At 51.5% G+C, this 25,528-nt stretch overlaps 1 protein-coding gene across 1 annotated transcript; it reads right to left on the reverse strand.

The window, feature by feature from the left end:
• Nucleotides 1-2,394: 2,394 nt before the first annotated feature.
• PHLDA3 (pleckstrin homology like domain family A member 3) lies at nucleotides 2,395-25,528 on the reverse strand. The gene is made up of 4 exons (XM_078002744.1): nucleotides 24,716-25,528; nucleotides 20,339-23,096; nucleotides 9,476-9,842; nucleotides 2,395-3,626 (listed from the first exon to the last, which is right to left on the reverse strand). Exon 2 carries the CDS (start codon nucleotides 20,782-20,784, stop codon nucleotides 20,401-20,403), a length of 384 nt encoding a protein of 127 aa, XP_077858870.1. The 5' UTR covers nucleotides 20,785-23,096; nucleotides 24,716-25,528; the 3' UTR covers nucleotides 2,395-3,626; nucleotides 9,476-9,842; nucleotides 20,339-20,400.

Raw genomic sequence — 25,528 nt, forward strand, 5'->3', positions numbered from 1 at the left:
TGACCTGCCTGTGTTGTGCCATCATGCCTCTCATAATCTTTCTCTCCCTCTCCACCCAAGGACCCTGGGAACAGGATGGGGAATGGGGAGCTGGGGTCGGATGAGTCATCCTGGGGGATGGAATCTGACTGCTCTTTAAGCAGCTCAGGCAGACATCTGGGTGGGTGAATGCAGGTTAGGCCACCAGGGGGCGCCCCCACCCTCCCCTCACCCTACATCCGGCAGCTCCCAGCACACGCAGGGCGCGCCTCGATCGCCAGAGTGGTCCAGGAAAAGACGAAAGAACAATGGGGTAATTGATGCAAATGCACCATGAAAGACAAATTGTTCAGATGAAGCGCATTCCGGGCTCCTGCCAAACGCCCAGGGTGTGTGGAATTTCAAGGAAAAGCTGAGTACATTTGGGCCGTCTGGCTGGGCCACTGTGCCCCCTGACCCAGCTTCCAGCCTGAGCCACACCTCCCTTCCCTGGAATGTTGCAGGCTTGGCCTGAGCTCCCAGGGGCTGGCCCTGGCATGGGGGTGGGGGGGCAGTGGGAAGGGACGGAACAGGTGGAGTGATGGGAGGACCCTGACCTTTACTGCAAATAGGACCCTGGCACCCACTCTTTCAGATGGCCTTCTGGCCTCTTGAATACATTCACCACACATGCTCCATCCCCACTCCCACAGCTGCTGTGAATGCCAGCGCTTCCTCTTACTCCCTGGGTGGCCTCAGGTAAAGCCTTCCTTCTCTTTGAACCTCTGTTTTCTCATCTATAAAATAGGGGTAATCATCTTTTGCATTTATACCCCACAGGGTTGTGAGGATCAAATGAGAAAGGCCTGGAAACTTCTATTCCTTTCCGTTCAAAGAAGGCCACTCCTCAAGTTCCACCAGAAGCCACCAAAGAGCAGCCAATCTCCTGCCTCCCCCAGACTCCAGAAACCCAAAACTTGCTACCCAGCCCCACTCCTGGCTCCCTGGAGACCTCTGAGTGACCCAGCACCAGCCCTGTAGAAAGACTCAGCCTCCCTCCCACCCCAGGATCTGAACTTCCGACCACCCCCCAATGCAGGGAGGGTGGAGCAGGATCTGAGGCTGAGGCCTGCACAAGGGCCCCTTGTCCTGCTGGGCAGCCTGGCACGATCTGTCCTGTCCCAAGGAGGGTCGCTGGAACTATTGTCTTTCTGTTGTGGCTTGGGGGAGGGGCAGATCATGGTTCATCTGGGCCAGGCCAGAGGAACCAGGCTCACACTCCAGGCCATCTCCTGGAGTGGTAGGTTTTGATACCTTCCTTCCACTCCACAATGGCCAGACATGTGCCAGGATTTGTTCTGGATCCTTCCAAGCTGCTGGGGCCCATTGTTAATCAAGGTGCCCTCGCACCCTGCTTCCTGCCCTTGCCCCCCACAAAAAAAAGCTCAGTTCCCATCTTCTATCTTGATAACCCCTTTCCCATCCTTGTTCCTTCCCTGTCTTTATTATATGAATTATTTACTAAATCATGCAATGCACCTAACGGAGTACTGGCCCACAATTAACTTTCAACAAAATGCTAGTATTGCCCAGCTACCATTCCAAATCACTCAGGATAAGGATTTATTTTATTATCATTTTTATTTTATTTTATGTTTTTGAGATGGAGTGTCGCTCTGTCGCCCAGACTGGAGTGCAGTGGCGCTATCTTGGCTCTCTGCAACCTCTGCCTCTGGAGTTCAAGTGATTCTCCTGCCTCAGCCTCATGAGTAGTTGGGACTACAGGCACCCGCCACCATGCCTGGCTAATTTTTTTTTTTTTTTTTTTTTTTGAGACGGAGTCTCGCTCTGTCGCCCAGGCTGGAGTGCAGTGGTGCAATCTCGGCTCACTGCAAGCTCCGCCTCCCGGGTTTACGCCATTCTCCTGCCTCAGCCTCCCGATTAGCTGGGACTACAGGCGCCAGCCACCTCGCCCGGCTAGTTTTTTGTATTTTTTAGTAGAGACGGGATTTCACCTTGTTGGACAGGCTGCTCTCGAATTCCTGGCCTCAAGTGATCTGCCCACTTTGGCCTCCAAAAGTGCTGGAATTACAGGCGTGAACCACCACGCCTGGCAGAGGATTTGTTAGTAAAACTCCCAAGCCTTTGCTCTGGACCCCATATTCCCATTCTTGCTCCCTTTCCCTCATGTTGGCCCTACTTCTTCTATGGTGCCTTCAGTGTCTTCCTGCAGCTGTGTCAGGACCAGTTTTCAGGTCCCACAGACCTGAGCTCTGATCCCAGCTCCCACACTACACAATCTGCAATTTTGAGCAAGTTACATATTAAACTTGTCTGATTCTTAATTTCCTTATCCACAAAGTGAGAAAGGATTATCTCTGCTCCAGGGGGCAAGTAAGATCAAATAAGATAGTGGTCATGAAAACCTCATGAAAATTTATTACCAGGCCACACAGCAGAGATTTTATTACAGTCATCAACGTGCTAATGAATGGCCTTCCCACCCACCTGGAGATAAGAGTATCCTCTTCCAGCTTCTTGGAGACTATAATAATAATTATCCCTATTATTATTAGGTGTGTAATGACCTAACTTTCCTAAGCATTTTCACACCCTTCAAACTATTAGAACATTCCCAAAGAGATCCTGTGTCAGAAGAGGTAGGGGAAGAAAAATAATTTTGGAAAGCTGGAAACTTCCAGCATCACTCGGGTCGTTTACAAATAATTTGTTATCTGCCAAAGATAACCAAGGCCCTCGCTCCCTGTACACTTACAGTCTAGCAAGGAAAGGGCTAACTAAACAGCTAGATTTCAGCAGCCCCGCCCTGGGGCCAGTGTACAGTTATTTCCAGCGGGTCCAGCGTTCATCCCAAAGCCCAGTATAATCTGGTGCTGGACAAAGGCCTTTCGGATGCTGGCGATGACCAAAGAGGAAGTTCATGCACCCCAGGCAACACCCTTCCTGCCCTGGTCCTGACAGCCACACCAAGGGTTAACCAGACCCAGCCCTTCCTGGCTACTGGCAGGACAGGCAGGCTTAAGTCCCCTCAGTAAACAATAGTGGGGCCACTTGCCAGCACCACGCACATGAGCAAAAGCTCTGCTTGGACCTGAAGAGCCCCCTTACCCCACCCTTTCCCAGCTCAGGCCCAGGGAGGGGTCCGCAGTTCTGGAAAGGGTTAAGTCCACAGGAGGTGCCTGGGACCCAGCTGTTTCTCGTGGGCAGGGGCAAGGGATTTACAGCCTCCCCCACCGTGGGGCTACCAAGCGTGTGTTGGGGAAGGAGGCCTCTGAGTCCTTGCTCTGAGGCCAGACTCCCCTGTCATGCAGCCAGGGCCTCCCACGCAGGCGCCAGCAGAAAGGAGGGGGCAGGAAAGAGGAGCCTGGGGATCCAGGAGAAGGCAGGCTGGGCTCTGCAGAACAAAATGGGCAGACGGGGAGCTGGCCCTGTCTGTCCGGGGCCTCACCTCATTTGGAGATAGTAGCTTGTGGCAGGGAAGTTGGTCTGGGAGTTCAGGCACTAGGCTTCCATTTCAGGTGAAAATGTGATGTTATGCTGCTCTGTGTCTCAGCTTCTCCCCTGCTGGGCACACCCTTGGTGGCAGCCCCCAAAAAGTGTCCACTTTCTTTCTTTCTTTCTTTTTTTTTTTGAGACAGAGCCTTGCTCTGTTATCCAGGCTGGAGTACAGTGGCACAATCTCGGCTCACTGCAACCTCCACCTCCTGGGTTCAGGCGATTCTCCTGCCTCCGCCTCCTGAGTAGCTGGGACTACAGGCGCATGCCACCATGCCCAGTTAATTTTTGAATTTTTAGTAGAGACGGGGTTTCACCATATTGGTCAGGTCTCGAACTCCTGACCTTGTGATCTGCCCGCCTCGGCCTCCCAAAGTGCTGAGATTACAGGAGTGAGCCACTGCGCCCAGCCAAAGTGTCCACTTTCTAATCCCAGGAACCTCTGGATGCTACCTCATATGGCAAAGGCTCTGCAAATGTGATGATGTTTGACCATCTAAGGAACTTGAGATGGTGTGATTATTCTGGATGAGCCGGGTGGGTTGTAAAGGTCATCACACATCTTTATTAGAGGAAGGCACACGGAGATTATAGACAGCAGAGGAGAAGACACTGTGACTACAGAGGCAGAGGTGAAAAGTACTATCCTGTAAGCCACAGGACACCTGGAGTCACCCAAAGCTAAAAGAGACAAGACGTCATTTCTCACCCAGAACCACTACAGGGAGCACAGCCTTGCCAACACCTTGACTTTGGCCCATTGATTCTGATTCCAGACCTTTGGCTCCAGAACTGCAGGAGAAGGAATTTTTGTTGTTTTAAGCCACCAAGTTTGGGGTAATTTCTTACAGCAGTCCCAGGAATCCAGTACACCCTTCTTGCCTGATAGAACAGAGGAGAACACGTGCCCAGCCCTGGCTCAATCAGGAAGGGGCTCTTTTTCTATGTTGTGTTGGAGAATTTCCTTTTGAAGGAGTTCATCTGCCCTGCCATGGGATAGCACTTTTAATTAGTCAAAAACGACCCTCCTGGCCAGACTTTGTGGCGGGCGCCTATAGTCCCAGCTAGTCGGGAGGCTGAGGCAGGAGAATGGCGTGAACCCGGGAGGCAGAGCTTGCAGTAAGCAGAGATTGTGCCACTGCACTCCAGCCTGGGCGACAGAGCAAGACTCCATCTCAAAAAAAAAAAAAAAAAAAAACCGACAGTCCAGGCTGGGCACAGTGGCACAGTGGCTCATACCTGTAAGCACTTTGTAAGGCCAAGGCGGGTGAATCACCTGAGGTCAGGAGTTCAAGACCAACCTGACCAACATGGTGAAACTCCATCTCTACTAAAAATACAAAAAAAAAAAAAAAAAAAAAAAGCTGGCATGGTGGTGCATGCCTGTAATCCCAGCAACTTGGGAGGCTGAGGCAGGAGAACTGCTTGAACCTGGGAGGAGGTTCAAGTGGAAGTTGCAGAGAAATGAGATTGCACCATTGCACTCCAGCCTGGGCAACATGAGCGAAACTCGGTCTCAAAACAAAAACAAACAAATGAAAAATGACATTCCAACCTCAGAACATTCCAGGATGCACTGAGGTAGGAAGGTAGGAAGTCCTATGCTAAGCAGGCCAGCTAGAGAAGGTGCATTGCCAAATGGGAAGCAGAAGAATCCAACTCTTCTTCCACCAGCTCTCAGTCTTTCTGTGACTCGTGTGGACTCCAAGACCATAGCGCTGAGCCATGAGCACCTTCCCCATGATAGCATGACCCCCTCCCACAGCCCAGGGCATTCTGGTGCCTTCTAGTAGCCAGTAATCTCAGGGTGACCTGCTCCTATTTTTGAGAAGGCAAACTGCCAAATCTGGGGAAAGGTGGGGAGGTAAAGAGGGTTAGAGATTCTATAATCTCAATCACTTAGCAAACACTGAACTCTTACTGTGTGCCAGGCACAGGGTTGGGCACTAGAGATAAATGGTAAAGAGATGTGGTTCCTACCTAGAGAGGGATATAAGCAAGTAAACCAAGGCTATACTAGTAAGAGTGTGTAAAGTGTAATGACAGATGTATGCAGCAGAGGGGCACTTGGCTCTGACTAGGGGTAAGAAAAGAACCCTGGCAAGGCTTCCTGAAGAAGATTCCATATTAGTTACCTATTGCTGTGTAACAAATTATTTCAAATTTAGTGGCTTAAAACAACATACGTGTGGTCTCACAGCTTCTATGGATCAGAAATTCAGGCATGGCTTGACTAGGTCTTCTGTTTCAGGGTCCCTCACAAGGCTGCAGTCAAGTTGTCTGCCAGGATGGGGTCTCATCTGAAGGCTTGAGTGAGGAATGACCTGCTTCCAAGCTCACATGGTTGTTGGTAGATTCAGTTTCTTGTGGGCTTTGACCAGAGGCCACCCTGGTTACCCTCAGTTCATTGCCAAGTAGGCCTTTAAAACATGGCAGCTTGAGGCCAGGCGTAGTGGCTCAAACCTGTAATTCCAGCACTTTGGGAGGCTGAGGTGGGCAGATCACGGGGTCAGGAGTTTGAGACCAGCCTGGCCCACATGGTGAAACCCCGTCTCTATTAAAAATACAAAAAAAAAAAAAATACACAGGCATGTTGGCATGTGCTTGTAATCCCAGTTACTTAGGGGGCTGAGGCAGGAGAATCGCTTGAACCCAGGAGGTGGAGGTTGCAGTGAGCCATGATCACGCCACTGTACTCCAGCTTGAGTGACAGAGTGAGACTCCATCTCAAAGAAGAAAAAAGAATCATGGCTTCATCAAAATGAGCAAATGAGAAAGTCAGGATGAGCAAGATAGAAACCACAATCTTACATAGCCTACCACAGAGGTAGCATCCCATCCCATTCTATTGGTTAGAAGCAAGTCATGAGGTCAGTTCACTCTCAGAGGGAAGGGATTACGCAAGGGGGTGAATTCTGGAAGGTAGAGATTATGGGCAGGGGCATCTTAGAGTCTGCCTGTCACCATAACTCCAGAACTGAGTCTCAAAGGAGCAGGAGGGACTAGCTAGGTAAACACAGGAACAGAGGCTCAAGGAGACCACAGAGTTCTATGGGAAAGACCAGAGCAGAGAGGGCTGCCACCACAGAGAGCAGCCCAAGGAAATCAACAACGCTCTATCTGCCTATAGCCCGGGTTTACTTTTTGCTACATGCTTATTTGTGTTGCATTTTTGACCTTGTTCATGTATATAGTATTCCTGCAGGGAGAGAGGTTAATAGTTCCTATTCTATATTTATGAAAACTGACCCCCAGACCAGTAGGAGTATGACCAGAAACCAATTGCCTATGGAGCTCTCTTCTCCAGTGAATATTTGGATATGAATGAGACCTGACAAAGAAAATCATCAGACAAGCCACAGTGTGAGGAAGACACAGGAAATGGAGGAATGAGGTTGCCCTTGTTGCAGATGGCACTCCTAGGACCCTGGCATGTGAGCCTAAGTGGATGTGTATAAGCTTGTAGGGCGTGTGTGTGCATGTGTGTGTGTGTATGTGTAACACCATTCAGCAGGTTTCATTCAATAAATCTCTACCAAGCACCTGTGCCCTAAACCCCAGAGACCAGGACAGCAGCCATGGTTTTTCTGTACCCTGAGTTCTTGATTAATATCACTGTCTGAGATCATTAAGCATCCTTCCCTTGGGCTGGCAACTTCAGAATCACTATGGGGACTTATTAAAAATACTGAAACTGGCCGGGCGCGGTGGCTCAAGCCTGTAATCCCAGCACTTTGAGAGGCCGAGGCGGGTGGATCACGAGGTCAGGAGATCGAGACTATCCTGGCTAACATGGTGAAACCCCGTCTCTACTAAAAATACAAAAAACTAGCCGGGCGTGGTGGCGGGCGCCTGTAGTCTCAGCTACTTGGGAGGCTGAGGCGGGAGAATGGCGTGAACCCGGGAGGCAGAGCTTGCAGTGAGCCGAGATCACGCCACTGCACTCCTGCCTGGGAGACACAGCGAGACTCCGTCTCAAAAAAAATAAATAAAATAATAAAAAATAAAAAAATAAAAATAAAAATAAAAATACTGAAACCTAGGCCAGCTCCAGAGGTTCAGATTCAGTGGGCTGCAGGTAGTGACACGGTTCTGTGCTTTTAACAGGCACCCAGGAGAGTCTGACCATCCGCAGGATTTGGAACCTACTGACCTACCTCAATCTCTTTGCTTTATAAGTGAGGAAAGTGAGGTCCAGCAAGGAGGGAGTTGTCTGAGGTCACAGGGCTGGGTAATGGACAACCTGAATGAGGATGCAGGCTGCCGGCATTCCTGCTGAAAGCCACTTAGGTGTCCTCTCAGTGCATTCCCCCCGACTGCATACCTGCCTGATTTCTTCCCAGCTCCACTCATCTGAAGTGTGCCAGGAGCTCCCAGGAGCCCAGCCCACATCCATCTACAAACAGAAAACACTTGCCCTCACAGCCGATAAGCCCCCAAGACAGTATACACATACACACACACACACAGGTGCATGCATGCACACTACTCACATGCAGAATTACATGTTCATTCTCTCCATGAATCTTCACTGAGCATTCACCCACTATATGCCAGCCACTGGCCTGAGAATCCAGCAGTGAGCACAATTAAAAATAAAAATGCAGGACCCTGCCCTCCTGCACCTTCCAGTCTAGGGCAGGGAACCAGGGGGCTGCTTCAAGTCAGTTCCAGCAGCAGGTTCTGCCCAGGCCCATGAGCAGCTGAGTAGAAGAGCAAGGGCTTGGCTGCTAGGGTCAGGGTGGACCCCTCACCAGACTGTGCAGGCAGAAGACCTCTCAGCTTTGGGTCTGGGAGCTCAGAAGGCACTGGGAAAAGCGAAGTGGACCCAGGTCCTCCCACATCCTTCCAGGCACCCTGGATTTACTAGTACCTTCATTTTGAAATCTCTGTACAGCAGTGGGCACTGGCAGAGGATCCTGACTGCAAGCAGGACTTGCAGGCTAAGCTGATAGGAACTGCCAGATACCCAGCAGAGGCCAGGAGACACAGCAGGGAGGAGATCCCCTCGGTAAATTCCCAACTGGCCAAGATGCCTGCATTCCACATCCTTTAGCAGAGGGCCCTAGATGGGAACATTTGTCTTTCTTTTTTTTTTTTTTGAGACAGGGTCTGGCTCTGTTACCCAGACTGGAGTGCAGTCGCACGATCTTGGCTCACTGCAACCTCTGCCTCCCAGGTTCAAGCGATTCTTATACCTCAGCCTCCCGAGTAGCTAGGACTACAGCACGTGCTGGGCTAATTTTTGTATTTTTAGTAGAGACGGGGTTTTGCCATGTTGGCCCGGCTGGTCTCAAACTCCTGACCTCGAGTGATCCTCCCGCCTCGGCCTCCCAAAATGCTGGGATTACAGGCACGAGCCACCGTGCCAGGCCGGGAACATTTGTCTTTCTAACTCCAGACTGGGTAGTGAGATTAGGGACCCCAGCTTAACCATGGAGAAGACGCTTTACTTCCCAGAGCCTTAGAATGACCATCTTTAATCTATCAGGAAATACTCCCACCTCTTCCAACCTCACAGGGCTGTTGTGATAATGTGGTGAGGTCACAGCAGAGGGTTCTTTGAGTCAGAGCCCTGGAAAGAAACACAGCTCTGATGAGGACGCTTACAGGACTGAAAGGTGAACGTGGGGGGAGGGGTCTTCCAGGAATCTTCCAGGGAGGAGCCTATGTTTCGTCCCACTGGAAAAACAGACCCGGCAGGACACATGTGGGAGACCACCCAGACTGTGAGAAACATTCGTTGGTTATGTGTGTTTTGGAAATGGGGTAAGCACAGAGTGACCTAAAGTCCCCTTTGCATAAATAGCTGACAATTCCAAACCGCAGCCCTGACCACCCCAGTCAAGTCTAGTTAATAGATGCTGTTGGCTTTTTAGAGTTATTTTCACAGCTCAGTTCCTCTATCTGCACTGTCTCAGTTAGCATGGAGGCCCACTTTCCTCTCAACAGAGTCAGCCAAGGGTTTTCCAGGGCCAAACTTGTGTGTTCTCCTTCTTGCTTGGTTGGTGACATGCTCTGTGAATGCAGAAGTTGTGCAACCTACTCTACTCTGTCTTCCCTGGCAGGGGAGCAGGGCCTTTGTGTATGTGAAGGGCCATGAGCCATCGGAATGGAGTGCAATTAGCGGTGCTGGTGAGGAGACTGACAGCGCAGCACAACCCGATGACAAGGGGATCTTGATGAGCCACACTTGCTCTGTTTATCCTCAGTTTCAACCAGGAAGTTCAAATGCCAGGGAGGTGCCATGAGGTGGTGAGAAGAGCGTTAGGATCCAGAGTCAGGGGGCGGGAATCCACTCTGAGCCACTGGCTGGCTGGGGAATCTCAGGCAACTGCTTCCACTTCTCTGAGTTTCAGCTTCATCATCTGTAAAATGAGGACACTTGTGTGGAAGGAACATCAATCAAGCACAGTCTGAAATTTAGACCATTATGCATGAAGGCTAGAATTGGGATTAAGTAAAAGCACTCAGTAAGTGTTACTAAATTGTTAATTATGTACAGTTTCCTAAATAGGGATTAGGCAAAGCATGGTTGCTGGGAGGATGATTATACTACTGTAATAACAAACATTTATTGTGCACTATCTATCTGTGTACTTTATCTACTTTACAGGCGTTCTCTCAATTAATTCTCACAATGATCCTAGGAAGTGGGGTTATCATCATTCCCATTTTAATGGCATGCCAAATAACTTGCCCAAGTCATGTGGTTAGTATGAGACACCGCGGGGATTCGCGCTCAGGTCTGTAATTAGAGCTTAAGTTTTTAACTGCTACTGGCAGGCCTCCTCGTGCTTCAGTGTCTCTCCCACAGTGAGCACTTCCTAACTAGTTGCTTTCATTGCCTCCCTCCTCCTCTTTCCATTACAGCCTCTGGTCATCAAGTTTTCATTAGCTCTACTCCCAACTTACTTCCTGCCTCCTAGGGTCTCCCTTCTCCATCACTGCCACCAAGGATCACCTCTGCCTACCCTACAGGGAGACCCAGCCATTCCACCTAAATAATTACCCTGAAGATGGCTGGGTGCAGTGGCTCACACCTGTAATCTCAGCACTTTGAGAGGCCGAGGTGGGCAGATCACAAGTTCAGCAGTTCAAGACCAGTGTGGCCAACATGGTGAAACCCCATCTCCACTAAAAATACAAAAATTAACTGGACATGGTGGCGGGTGCCTGTAATCCCAGCTACTTGGGAAGCTGAGGCAGGAGAATCACTTGAACCTGGGAGGTGGAGGTTGCAGTGAGCCAAGATCATGCCACTGCATTCCAGCCTGGGTGCCAGAGCAAGACGTCATGGCAAAAAAAAAAAAAAAAGAATTACCCCAAAGAAGCAACAACCGGAGACAAAAATTAAGATTTAAATATGCAAATGGTCATTGAAGCCTCATACGTAAGACAGAAAGAATGAAAAAGAACATGAATATCCAACAATAAAGGATTGATTTGCTATATAAATAATAGTAAAGAGAACAGAATAACATACAGGCATTGAGAGACATGTAATGGTATGGCCTTATAACCACAATATATTGACACATTTAAAACCAGAATATGGGGGCCACGTTCGATGGCTCACTCCTGTAATCCCAGCACTTTGGGAGGCCGAGGCGGGCAGATCACGAGGTCAGGAGCTCGAGACCACCCTGGCCAACATAGTGAAACCCTGTCTCTACTAAAAATACAAAAATTAGCCAGGCATGTGGTGGCGCGTGCCTGTAATCCCAGCTACTCAGGAGGCTGAAGCAGGAAAATCGCTTGAACCCGGGAGGTGGAGGTTGCAGTGAGCCAAGATCACGTCACTGTACGCCAGCCTGGGACAGAGCGAGACTCAGTCTCAAAAAAAAAAAAAAGGAAGAATATAATACAATACACAGAGTATGACCCCATATATGAAAAACAATTACATATTATATGTTTGCATCAAAATAGATGTAGAAGAAAATACACCAAAATGCTAACAAAGACTGTCCCTGAGAGGTAGAAACCTAAAGGTGATTGTTTTCTGTGCTTTCACATTTTTCTTCAATTAACATCTTTTTGTAATAAAAATAAGGAGTACATGCGTGTCTGTGTGTATGTGTGTGTGTGTGCGTCTGTGTGTGTGTGTCTCTGTGTGTGTGTGTATGACAGAACTCTGTGATGGGCTCCGCATTGCTATGGAAAGAAGCCCAGACCCCCAGCCCACTTCCTCTGTGCGTGACTGTTGCACCTCAAGTTCTGTGCACACCATTTGTGTCTCCTGTCCCGCCTCACCTTTTCTGATCCTGGCACCTTTGCACAGGTGATTTCTTCCACCTGGAACACCGTCCCTCCTCTCTCTGATGGTCAGAATTGTATCCTCCCTTCAAAGGGCCAGCTCAAATGTTCCCTGCACCTCCATCCTACCTCCTATAGTTCTGCCTGCACCTTACTGTCCTCCTCCTTTTGCATGCTGCCCTCTCTGTCTCAGTTACCTTGGGAGCTCTTTAAAGCCAAGGTCTAGGTGGGACGGGCTTATGCCCCTGTGCAGCAAATACTCACTCGTGCTTAACAAAGCACTGAAGTTGGGTTGAGTTAAAGTGAGTTGCAGTTGGCTTCCAGTAGGGCCCCCAGAGCTGATTGGAGAGCCCCTGAGAGACCCCTGGCTATCTTTCTTCTTTGTAGCTGAGGGCCTAGGTCTCTCCCCTGAGATGGCAGGAAATGCTGATGACCTCTGAGTCATTAATGAGTGATGCCCCGGGGCTGTAGCACTGTTGCCCACAGGCTTGTACTCTGCATGGTCCCATTCAGTGGGGCCGAGTGCTGTGGGCAGAGCTGACTGGTGAGGTCATGAGGATGGGTTGTGCAAGGCCTCCTGTCCCTGGGGCAGTGGGTAGGGTGGCCAACTATCACAGTTTGCCTAGGACTGAGATGCTCCTCAGAATGCAGAACTTTCAGTGTTACAACTGGAGAATTCCAGGCCAACCAGGATGGTTGATCAGCCAGCAAGCAAGGCATGAGTGCTGCCTCTAGGCCTCTTAGGCCAGGATTGCCGCCACACGGGATCACAACTTCTGATCCCTTAAGTGTTTGACCCCACAGGTAAAGGTGACCCCGTGCCCAGGTCCTTAGACGAAGAGCATCTCAGGCCAATACAGCAACAAGGTTCTGAACCTGGAGCACCATTTATTCCCCCAGAGTCCTCCCTGCTCTTTCCTAACAGAAAGGAGTCCATCTGCTCTTCTAGGCTATTTTCACCCCAGGCCTAGCTCCTGTGAGCATGCACAGAGCCTCCCAGCCCATGGGACACCTCTCTGGGTCCTCTCCTGCAGTTAGTCTCCACCCTTTCAGGGCTTGGCTCCAGTCATCCTCTCCATGAAGCCTCCCTTACCCCTATCCCACAGACCATTCCCTTCTCTGCCCTCTCGGGGTTTGATCCTCGCCAACTCTCTCTCCTCTGATCTCTTTTCTCCCAGCAAAATACTGGGTTCATTCACTTACTCATTTACTCACAAACAGAAAGAATCTATTTGGTGTTGGGTTAAGAGCCCTTACCTAGAGTCCCACTGTGACCACATTGACTCCTGGCTCCACCACTTAGCTGCTGTGTGACTCTGAACCAGCCACTTATCTGGGCCTCAGTTTCTTAATGTAAAATATGGGAGTCGTGATAATCACACCTACCTCACAGGGTTGTTGAAACATTACATGATTTAAGAATTATACAGGCCGGGCATGGTGGCTCACATCTGTAATCCCAGCACTTTGGAAGGCTGAGGCAGGTGAATCACTTGAGCTCAGGAGTTCAACATGGTGAAACTCCACCTCTACAGAAAATACAAAACCAGCTAAGCATGGTGGTGCACGCCTGTGGTCTCAGCTATTCAGGAGGCTGAGGTGGGAGGATCACTTGAGCCCAGAAGCAGGTCAAGGTTGCAGTGAGCTGAGATCATGCCACTGCAGTCCAGCCTGGGTGACAGAATGAGACCCTGTCTAAAAAAAAAAAAAAAAAAAAAAAAAAATTTACAGTTCTTGGGTCAACACCATATACCACTTGTCATTTTTATTATTAGAATCTACCATTTGCCAGATACTCTGAGGCATCAGGAATATACAAATAACAAGTGCAGAAACTGACCAGTCTAGTTGGACAGGCAGACGCATAAACCAGCAATCACAAGGCAGTGTGACTAATGGAGGAGGTATGGCAGCACAGAGAGAAGCAAGCAGTTACTCAGCCTGCCCTAAAGGCAGGGCAGTCAGAGAAGCTTCTCAGAGGTGGTGACATGAGAGAGAGCTGAGCCAGTGATAGAGAAGTGTGTAGCAAGAGTGGGGGTACACTGGTCTGGCAGTGTGAGGCAGCTTTCCCTGGTCCTGGAATGGGGGTGGATTGCATGCTGGGGCTGGGCATGGAGCATGTAGAGACAAACACTGGAGAGAGAGCCCTGAGAGTGGAGAGGAGACCCTTTCGAGGAGTGGGCCTCCTCCCATTGCAGTGGGGAAAGCGCTGGCAGTTTTAGTAGAATGAATTGAATTCTGGACAGATCACTTCAGTGAACCATAGGGGACCCCCTCAGGAGACTGAGGGAGGTGAAACCAGGGCTCTCTGTGCAGCCTTACAGTATATTCCTGCACAGTCAGTCTTGCCAGGGTCCTTGGGTCCTGGCCCTGGTGGGACAGCTGCCCACAGTACCTATACATCCCCAACAGACTTCAGGATTACATACAGTAACGCCCTGTCCATCTGCCCCTACTCCTTCCTGCTGCGATTGCAGCTCATGAACTCTCACTCTGGCTCTCCCCACTGGTCTCCATTCTCACCCTTGCAACAAGCTCACTCTTGCTAAAGCCTTAGCTCCCAATCACAGCTCACCCTGACCAGAGCAAGCCCATCCCTTCTCCCTCGGTCTCCCCACCCCACCTCATTGGACTCCCAGCTGCCTGGCTGAGACTTGCCCTGTCTCATGTTCCCATGGATGACTCATGTTTTGGGCAAGGATGAGGCCACGCTGGGGCTGCCGAAGCACAGGGAGAGTTGGTGGCAACAGCCCTTCCCTGGTCTCACAGGCCCAACTGAGCAAAGGTTTTCCATCTCATGCATGTCTACTGGCACTATAAGAGCCTGTTTGTGCCCCCAAAGAGGTCTTGACCCCACTCCGAGGTCTAGCCAAGCCTTCCCGGGGTAAAGGCCTTTGCTCCTTCTTGGAAATTCAAAGTCATGAAAACCAAAGCAGTGAGAACACTAGTGAACCCAGGAAGCAGGATGGCCCCTCCTCCATCAGAGAGGTAAAGACTCCCCAAAAACGTCATGGATCTTTTTTAAAACCTGGTCTTGGCTGGGTGCGGTGGCTCACGCCTGTAATCTCAGCACTTTCGGAGGCCAAGGCAGGCAGATCACAAGGTCAGGAGTTCGAGACCAGCCTGGCCAACATAGTAAAAACCCGTCTCTACTAAAAAGGCAAAAAATTAGCCGGGCCTGGTGGCGGGTGCCTGTAATCCCAGCTACTCGGGAGGCTGAGGCAGGAGAATTGCTTGAACCTGGGAGGCGAAGTTTGCAGTGAGCCGAGATCGCGCCATTGCACTCCAGCCTGGGCAACAGGGCAAGACTTCATCTCAAAAAACAAAACAAAACAAAACAACAAAGAAAAAAACCAACAACAAAAAAACCTGGTCTTGAACCCCAGACCTCTGTGCTGTGAGTGATCTTACAATCTTCAGACAGCTCCCAGACTCTTACAAACGATAGTAAACGATCACCCCATTGCAACCAGCAGCACCCACACTGCTGCATACAAGGAGCCTACTGCGTTCTAGGGTCTGTGTCAGGGGCTCTAACAGCAGCAGACTCTTCAAGGGGCTGGGACTCTCCTAGCAAGAAACAGAAACTGGGTTTGGTCAAGGACCAAAGGATACTTTAAACCAATAGGGCTGGTGTTCCAAAAAAGCAGAGTGCCAGAAACTAGAGCCTGTTTCCCCCTCCACCTGCCCTCTGCCCTTGATGTCTCATACTAACTATGCCCGCCACTGCCCTTTGCAGCCAAGCTCTGAGAACGACCCCTAGTGCTGGACAAAGAAAGTATTGCCCAGTGCTCCCCTGTCCCCTGGTGGCCAGTTCTATTGGCACCAGTTAGCATTAACTAATGTTACCAGAACCTGGGCTCCTTGAGGCAAGGACTGGATCTTGTCTTTCTCCTCTGCATCCCCAGAGTTGAGCACAGTGCCTAGCCTGTAAAGGCATTTAGTTGGCTGGATGTCTTGCCTCTCAATCCCATCTGTTCACTACCACTCCCCTATTTTGTTTTTTTGTTTTGTTTTGTTTTTGAGACAGAGTCTCGCTGCTGTCACGCAGGCGGGAATGCAGTGGTGCTATCTCCGCTCACCGCAACCTCCACCTCCCGGTTTCAAGCGATTCTCCTTCCTCAGCCTTCCGAGTAGCTGGGATTACAGTCGTGCACCACCACACCCGGTTAATTTTTGTATTTTTAGTAGAGACAGGGTTTCGCCTTGTTGGCCAGGCTGGTCTCAAACTCCTGACCTCAGGTGATCCACCTGCCTTGGCCTCCCAAACTGCTAGGATTACATGTGTAAGCCACCGCGCCTAGCCCACTCCCCTATTTCTGAGTGCCTGGATACATCTTTTCTTTATGCCTGAACCCCCACCATCAGTTACCCTTGGGTTTGAAGAGCAGATTCTATTTTAGAGGCTGCTATTACATAGGATTAACTAGGTAACCCCTTCCATTAACAAAGCTTGAATCAAGGGAGGGGTGGCAACCCTCTTCTCTCTAGCCACGCCCACCTCCCAGAAAATGCCGCCATTCTCCCTACCTTTCTCCCAAAGCCCATGGCAGGTATCACCAATTGATCACAGCATTCTAGTTGAGCCCTGATCTTTCTCAGCACTGATCAGGGTTGCATGAATAGATGCTTATTTGCCATGGTGGGATTTAGACACCCACGGACAATTGTACAATTGGATACAATGAGTATGTATTCGTAAAAGTTCTGTTGTAATTAACACATTCTTATTCAACTGTGTGATGTAGTTCACACATCAGATGAGCAAGATGAACCTCTTGTGGACTCTGAGGGACTGGGGCACAGGACAGGGTTTTGATTGGAAGGTGAGAGAAATCTGAAGGGGAGTAAAACAGGTTGGAAGCACAAAACAATTAAAGAGACTTCGAATTGCTGAAGGGAGCCACTCAGCCTCCTTGCTCCCTCCAGAGAGACTCTGAAGTAGGCCACTACTTTGCAACAGGGAAGGTCAGACATGGGGAAATAATGGAGGAAAGGAAGGTAGAATCAACTGCTGGCCACAGCTTGGAAAGGTTCAGGGTTACCCAATCAATAGTTTCTGTATAACTATGGGCAGCTATTACCTGTACCTCAGTTTTCTCCAGTTTTTTGTTTTGTTTTGTTTTGAGACTGTGTCTCACTGTTTTGTCACCTAGGATGGAGGGCAGTGGTGCGATCTCGGCTCACTGTAACCTCTGCCTCCCAGGTTCAAGCAATTCTCCTGCCTCAGCCTCCCCAGTAGCTGGGGCTATAGGTGTGCACCACCACACCCGGCTAACATCTGTGTTTTTAGTAGAGACAGAGTTTCACCAAGTTGGCCAGGCTGGCCTCAAATTCCTGACCTCAGGTGATCCACCCACCTTGGCCTCCCAAAGTCCTGGGATTACAGTTGTGAGCCACCGTGCCAGGCCTTCATCCTGTTGAAATTATTCCTTTTAACCCTCCAGGAGGGAAAACTTACTGTGTAAATGTATACAGCCTGAGAGTATAAATGACAGGAGGACAAGCTCTACCCAGAAAGCTGAGGCTTCTCCCAGGGTAGCAGGGGCAGGGTAGCCTCCTGTAGAAGAGGCATCTATAGGGACTGAACTGACCAGCTTGACATCCCTTGGTCCAGAATCTATGGGCCCTCCTTCCTAGGACCACCGAGGCCCTGTCTACTGGGGTTGTAGTGTCTCTGCCTATCCAAGCTGGTGATTTCAAAATGGGTTGCAAATTGGGAGAATACAGATAAAGAGAGAGATGCTCCGAGACCTGGGACTTTGTGGGCAAAGAATTTCACTCGGCAAACTGTGTGGTTACTGCTCTTTGCAGGGCATCTTCATTTGGGGAAAGACATGAAATGGTAATGGCCAAACCCCCCCTCACCCCCACCACCTCCAGGCCGAACACCGCAGTGGGGGGAAGATGCGTAGAGGTGGGGGAAGAAGTGTGCAAAGAAAGGGCCTGGATGGGTGGGGGTCCCAAAAGGACCTAAGCAGCAGGAAACCCCCAGGAGTGGGCTTTAGGCCCAGCAGCTCCTCCTTCTCAAGGTGAGTCCAGAGGCCATTCTGGAGTGGGCCTGGGTGCCAGGCCCTGGGTACTCCTTTGGGTACCAGGCTGGCCTCCTGATTCCTGAGGCATTGACTTGGCACCCCATAGGGGACTGCCCTCCTCCAGGCCTGGCACAAAGCCAGGGGGCTAAGAACAGTCTGCAGGACACAGGGCAGAACCACAGCAGGGAGGGGGCTCCCATGCCAGCTCCCCCTCATGCCATATGAGGCCAGGCCTGTGGCTCGAAGCCCCTGAGCTGGGCATGCCCTGAGAGTCTGGGACCGTCCAGGGGCTGAATCTTCATCCTCAGCCCTGCGAAGCCTTCTGCCCTCCTCCCAGGGTCCGTCCATTCCTTCAGCTCCAGCGCCTCCTCCACACGCCCATGCCTTCCACCTCGCCACATGGAGCATAGCCGTGCCCCCACAAACCAGAGGGAACAACGGAGCTGGCAAGAAAGAACAGCAGTTAGAGCAGGGGCAACACTGGGGAAAGGAGAACCTATTATGAGCTGGGCATTTTACACCAGTACTTCCCAGCCTTTTCCATAAACATGGAAAATATGTTTTGCATACATACTGTGGTCAAGGGAATCTGCTTCCTCCCAGGCCCCCAAGACCTGAGGATCAACGTGGATCAATCCTCAGCACAGGGGCCTGCCTTATACCCCACTTCTCAACTAAACCCTCACTACAATGTGGGAGGGCATTAACAGGACCATCAAAGTGGGGCCTGGCACTAGATGGGGCCCCAGGCTCACTAGGACTCTCTATTGTTGAAGATGCCTACAGGCGAGTAAGGTCACCTAGGAGGTGGTAGTGGGGAGAGGGGGATCTAGGTTTCCACTGGAAAAATCAAGGCTAGAAGGAAGGCTAAATCCTTTCTCGGCGCTACTCCTACTTCTCACAAGAAGGGAGTGGCATCTGGGGAAGAGGGCACAGGGCTGAGAGCCAGGGCTTCTAGATTCTATTCCTGGCCCCTCCCCTGGGCCTTCCTAACCACAAATCCGCCCCCCACTCCCTGCCCTACTGCTCATAGAGGATTAAGACATCACGAACAACTCATGACCCCATCCTACACTCACCGACCCTGCCCCAGTGCCCCATGCCCTCCTCCAGCTTCTCCTCCCCTGGCACAGCCAGGCCTGACTGGCACTCAGGAGCAGGTAGACAGCTAGGCCCCCACCCCTTGGCATCAGTGGCCTAGCCTCTGGTGCAGTTGCCCATCCTCCAGCTCCCTTGCTCTTCCAACAGTGAGCCCTAGGGCTCAAAACCCACTGTCAAGAATGGGGACCAAGTGCGGTGGCTCACACCTGTAATCCTAATACTTTTGGGAGGCCAAGGTGGGCAGATCGCTTGAGCTCAGGAGTTCGAAACCCGCATAGGCAATGTGGGGAAAAACCAAATCTACAAAAAAAAAAAAAAAAGCCAGGCATGGTGGCGTGTGCCTGTAGTCCCAGCTACCTGGAGGGTGAGGTGGGAGGATCGCTTGAGCCCAGGAGGTTGAAGCTGTTGAGGCTGCAGTGAGCCATGACTATGCTACTGCACCAGCCTGGGCAATACGTAGAGACCCTGTGTCTCAAAAATATATATATAGGCCGGGTGCAGTGACTCACACCTGTAATCCCAGCACCTGGGGAGGCCGAGGCAGGCAGATCACCTGAGGTCAGGAGTTCAAGACCAGCCTGGCCAACATGGCGAAACCCCGTCTCTATTAAAAATACAAAAATTAGCAGGGTGTGGTGGTGGGCACCTGTAATCCCAGCTACTCTGGAGGCTGAAGCAGGAGATTTGCTTAAGCCCGTAAGGCGGAGGTTGCAGTGAGCCAAGATCACACCACTGTACTCCAGCCTGGGTGACACTGCGAGACTCTGTCTCAAGAACCAACAACAACAACAACAACAAACACACACACACACACACACACACACATACACACACACACATACAGGAGGATCTGGATCCCTCAGGCCCAGTCCAGCCAAGCCAGCCCACTAAGGCCCCACCTTGGGGGCCGGACTCCTTGGCTCTATTCCTAAGGCTTGATGGTGCCTTTGCTAACTGGGAGATACTGTCTTTCTACATCAATTCAATGCTCAAACTTTATGACAAGCATTCAACCTAGAGGGAAAGAGGGTCTGTCTCCGAGATCCGCGTCCCCACCCTCGGTTGTTCAGAAAACCGAAGTCCAGGAGCCCTGCTCTACGTGGAAAGCAGAGGCCCACAGCCTGGGGCAACGTGCAGGCCAGACTCTCTCTACTTCCTTCCACCTGAGTCAGGGCTGAACCAACTTGTAGGAAGGCTCATCTCGCCCAGGGAGTCCCCCTCCCAGGGCTTCCATCTTCCTCTCAGACACCTGGGTCACATTCAGGACCGGCTGACCTGGCTGGCACCTCAGGGCAAAGTCCAGATCTGCTGGGTTGGCCACTGGCCCAGGCCTCCCATGCCCTCAGTTGGCCCCAGGAACCTCCCCTAAGACTGCCCGGCTGTGAAGTAGAATGCTAGTCCTCATTCTCTCTGTAGGGGAAAGATGAGAAGGGAAGAAGAGAAGAGGGTCCAGTCCCCCGGGGGCTTACCTGCCTTGACCTCAGCACCGAGGTGGTGGGTAGCATGAAGGTAAGATGGTGCGCCCGGTGGTTTAGGACACGAGGGTCCCGGTCCCGAGGCTCTGCCGGGCCCGCACTGTCTGGATGGCCTGCTGGTTCTTGAACTTGACCAGACCTAGGGTGATCTGGGCGTTCCAGCCGGGATCTTCCAGAGGGCAGCGGAAGTCGATCTCGCCGCCGCCTTCGGTCACCAGCGTGAAGTAGATGTGGCGCCCGGTGCTCTCCACGCACTCCACGGCCTTGATGCGGGCGAAGCTGAGCTCCTTGGGCCGCCCGCCAGTGCCTTTGGCTTCGAAGAGCTGCAGCCCGCGCTCGGTGAGCACGCAGCGCTTCCGCTTCCACAGCTGCAGCAGCCCGCCGCTGCGCTTCTCCAGCACGCCCTCCTTGAGCACGGTGGCCGTCGCCGCCGCCGTCATGGGCGCCCCGAGGTTTGCGGAAAGCTCCAGGCTGCGGCGGGCGCGGCGCCACTCTCGGCCCGGCAGCGCAGGATTCTGGCGCCCCGGGCTGGCTGGCCGTGCGCGCTGCCCACCTGAGCCCTGACTGCCCGGCGCGCCCGCACCGCGGCCCTCAGCACCCAGCTGCCGATGAGGTGGCGTGGGTGCCCCCAGCGCGCTCCGCGCCCACTGCCCCGCTTCAGCCGGCACCGCCTCCTCTGCTCTACCCGAGCTGGCCCAGCCCGGCTCGCCTCTGCCGGGTGCCTCCGCGACTCCCTAGCCCGTGAGCCACGCCGCCTGCCCGTTCTCTTGCTCCCCTGGGCTCTGTCTGCGCGCTGGGCGGCAGCTCGCGGGATGTGCCCTTACATGTTCCGCTCTTCGCCTCCTGCGCCGCCCGCCCGCCGCGCATTCCTGCCCAGGCCGGCCCTCCCCTCAGCGCAGTGCACCAGCTCCTGCAGAGCCCAGGGGGCGGGGCCGCAGCGGGGGCTCAGTCGCTCACTGGAGGCGCAGGGCGCGGGGCGGGGAGGGCTGGGACTGAGAGGGGGCTGCTTACTCAACAACCCAAGCCTTCTGGCTGCCGTCTGCCGCTTCTCGGAACCGCAGCTCCCCCAAGCCTTGAATGAAGGGGGAGATGGCGGGGAAGGGCGGGGGGAAGGCGCATCTCCTCGATTGGAGAGAGCGCTGCTAGCAAGGGGGTGGGCTTGGCGAACGCGCAGTGGCACCAGTTGCATGTTAGGCGTCAGACAGCTGCTGGCTACTTGGCAGGCCATGAGGCCCCCAGCCTCTGCATCAAGCCTATGTTGGGTTCCTCCTCCATCGGCCGATTTCTTTGTGCAGTACCCAAGAGAGGCTGTCCATCGCTGCCTCTGCTTGGACAGTCCACCTGCTCCTACTCCTACCCGCATGCACTGCGCGGGGAGGCCTGTAGAGAGTAGCCAGTGCCAACAAAGGAGAGCTGAGGCTTGAGGTCATTCATGCCCTCCTCATAGTGGGGGAGGAGGGACCCCCTCCGTGACCTCGGCATGCCACCGTCTGCGGTCCTCTCCACCGCACACACTTGCAGGGGCCGACGCTGGACCGATGGCACAGCCAGGCCCATGTGTAAGCGCAGCTCCAGCCTTGCTGCTTCCTTCCGCTCCGCAGATTCTATCCTCCCTCAACCTCCCCCTAGAATGGACTTCTCCTGGATACAGAACTGGAGGGGAACGCGGAGGGAGAGGTCTCTTTCTGTTCTGGCTAGAATATTGTGTAAAGACAAGAGCTTTGCAGAGTTGAGTTCAAACTTCTCCCTTGATTGCTGTGTCCGACCCACCTGGGGCAACTTTACTGACCTCCCTCAATTTCCTCATCTGTTGAAGAGGAGGATTAATTCATTCTCATCTCATGGAGTTGTCCTGATGAATAAGTTAGATAACATTTGTGAAAGACCCAAGACAGGGCTTGGCAAATCTAAGTCTCGATAAATGTTCTTCCTTCCATCTCCCCACTTTTATTCCCTTTAGAGAATGATGGGGGTCCTGAGATTAAGCTAGGCACTGGAAGAGGGCTCTCCTAGGTCCTCATTCTGCCCCCATCTTGGTCAGTTCCTCCAGGCCCGCAGTTTCTTAGGGGCCTATTCATCAACATGTTAATAATAGATTCTTATAGGAGTAATGATATATAATAATGACAGTAATAAGACCTCTTTGTACTTACACCCTGTGTTACCATCCTCCGGCCCAAAGAGCAGAGCCTAACAGACACAGGGAGGGTCCTGTTGTGGGGATAGGAGTGCCCTCCTCTGCAGCCCCAAAGTTAGGAGATGAGAGAAGGGAACTCTCAGTGTCTCATCCACAGCTCTTTACACACACACACACACACACACACACACACGTGTGATGACAACTAACTCCTAACTCCCAGAATGCCCCTCCAGGAGAGGGAGTAGACAGTGGCATAAAAGAAGAGACAAAGACAGATGTCTCCTGAGGCCCAGAGGGCAGCAGGGGAGGGAGCTCGAGGTGGGCTGGTGCTGCTCCTCCCTCCCTGCTGAGATATCCCTACCCATCTCCTGGAAGAGGAGCTCTGACTTAACCTTCTTGGGACACTGGGCTGGAGCAGTGCTGGGCCCTAGAGATATTTACCCAATTCTCTTTTTTTTTTTTTTTTTTTTTTGAGATGGAGTCTCACTTTATTACCAGGCTGGAGTGCAACGGCGTGATCTCAGCTCACTGCAACCTCTGCCTCGCAGACTCAAGTGATTCTCCTGCCTCAGTCTCCCGAGTAGCTGGGATTACAGGGATGTGCCATCATGCCTGGCTAATTTTTGTATTTTTAGTAGAGATGGGGTTTCACCATTTTGGCCAGGCTGGTCTTGAACTCCTGACCTCGTGATCTGCCCACCTTGGCCTCCCAAAGTGCTGGGACTACAGGCATGAGCCACTGCACCCCACCACTTACTCAATTCTTATTGACTTGTTAACTCCACATCGGGCTGATGGACAAAATGTCCCCTGGTAGCAACCCAGAGCTGGCTCCTCTCTCTGCCCACCCCAAAGGGAAAGCGGATCTGCCCTGTCAGTAAATCTTAAGTCCAGCTGGAACAGGCTAGACTACAAAATGGCCCCAGGGAAGAATGTGCTGGAAATGGCTCTAGCTAGGGCTGAGCCACACCACCTCCACACCTGTGTGAGAAGGAGGAAGTCCAAGTGGAGAGGAGGGGTCCCTCTGGGTGGCTACCCAGGACAAGGTGGAAAGAAAGATGGGAATAAGGTGGGATAGAGGCAAGAATGAGACCCAGAGAGATGCAAAAAGTAACATAGCTTTTGTTTTCTATATTTACTTAATCCTTTTTTTTTTTTTTTTTTTTTTTAGATTGAGTTTTGCTCTTGTTGTTCAGGCTGGAGTGCAATGGCGCAATCTCAGCTCACTGCAACTTCCGCCTCCCGGGTTCAAGTGATTCTCCTGCCTCAGCCTCCATAGTAGCTGGGATTTCAGGCGCCTGCCATCATGCCCAGCTAATTTTTTGTATTTTTAGTAGAGACGAGGGTTCACTATGTTGGCCAGCCTGGTCTCGAACTCCTGGCCTCAGGCGATCCACCAGCCTCAGCCTCCCAAAGTGTAGGGATTACAGGCGTGAGTCACCATGCCTGGCTATTTACTTAATCTTATATAAATTCTGTTTAGTGATCATTAATTTTTAGACTCAATCTAAAGAAAAGTGTTGAAGACAATTTATTAACAAAACAAGATGTACATTAACACCGCAAAAACTTTAAAACTAAGGATGATATCACTCCTTTGCTCAAAAGCCACCAAAGCCTTCTCACCTCATTCTGAGTAAAGCCAAAGTAATTGATGCTGCCTGCAAGGCCCTCTAAGACCTGCCCTTCACTTTCTGATCTTACCTCCTGTACTTTCCTCTCTCCCTGGCTCCAGCCACAGTCCTCGCCATCCCTTGAACTTGGCAACCCTCTTTCCTCAGGGCCTTTGCACCTGCTGTCCTCACTGTCTGGAATCCTCTCCCTCAGATCACCAAATGGTTCATTTTTTCACCACACTCAGCTCTGTTCACATATTACCTTCTCAGCAGGGTCTTCTCCCAACACCCTGTTTAAAGCCACAACCCCCTTCCGTAGACGTAGATACATACGCTGTATCCCCTCCCTGCTCAGTTTTTCCTCTATGGCACATAATTAGCATCCACTGCTTTGTATTTTTCTTATTTATTGTCTATCTCCTTTACTTGTAGGCTCTATGCTAGCAGGGAGTTTTTTTGTTTGTTTGTTTGTTTGTTTTGAGACAGAGTCTCGCTCTGTCACCCAGGCTGGAGTGCAGTGGTGCCATCTCAGCTCACTGCAAGCTCTGCCTCCTGGGTTCACCCCATTCTCCTGCCTTCGCCTCCCGAGTAGCTGGGACTACAGGCGCCCGCCACCTCGCCCGGCTAATTTTTTGTATTTTTAGTAGAGGCAGGGTTTCCCTGTGTTAGCCAGGATGGTCTCAATCTCCTGACCTTGTGAACCGCCTGCCTCAGCCTCCCAAAGTGCTGAGATTACAGGCATGAGCCACCACGCCTGGCCTATTTATTTTTTTTACCCTATGGCTCCAGCACTTGGAACATTGCCTAATACACTGTAGGAACTGAATGAATAATTATCGAATGAGAAAATGAAATGGCAATGTACATGACAAAAACTGGGAGGTGGAAAAGGATAATGCAATAGTTTCCCCTCCTCTCATTATTGGGAATCGATAAATGCAATCTAGAGTTAATGAACTAATAAAAAGAATGCATTATTTAAAACAATAATGGAAACCACTAGATGGTTAAAGGAGATTTGTAGGGAGGCAAGACTATTTTGTATGATACTATAATGGTGGATACGTGACATTATGCATCTGTCAAAGCCTACAGAAGCATACAAGAGTGAACTTAAGGCCGGGCGCGGTGGCTCAAGCCTGTAATCCCAGCACTTTGGGAGGCCGAGACGGGCGGATCACGAGGTCAGGAGATCGAGACCATCCTGGCTAACACGGTGAAACCCCGTCTCTACTAAAAACTACAAAAAACTAGCCGGGCGAGGTGGCGGGCGCCTGTAGTCCCAGCTACTCGGGAGGCTGAGGCAGGAGAATGGTCTAAACCCGGGAGGCGGAGCTTGCAGTGAGCTGAGATCCGGCCACTGCACCCCAGCCTGGGCGACAGAGCAAGACTCTGTCTCAAAAAAAAAAAAAAAAAAAAAAAAAGAGT

The sequence above is a fragment of the Macaca mulatta genome, chromosome 1 (genome assembly GCF_049350105.2).
Source record: "Macaca mulatta isolate MMU2019108-1 chromosome 1, T2T-MMU8v2.0, whole genome shotgun sequence".
Classification (NCBI taxonomy): Eukaryota; Metazoa; Chordata; class Mammalia; order Primates; family Cercopithecidae; genus Macaca; species Macaca mulatta.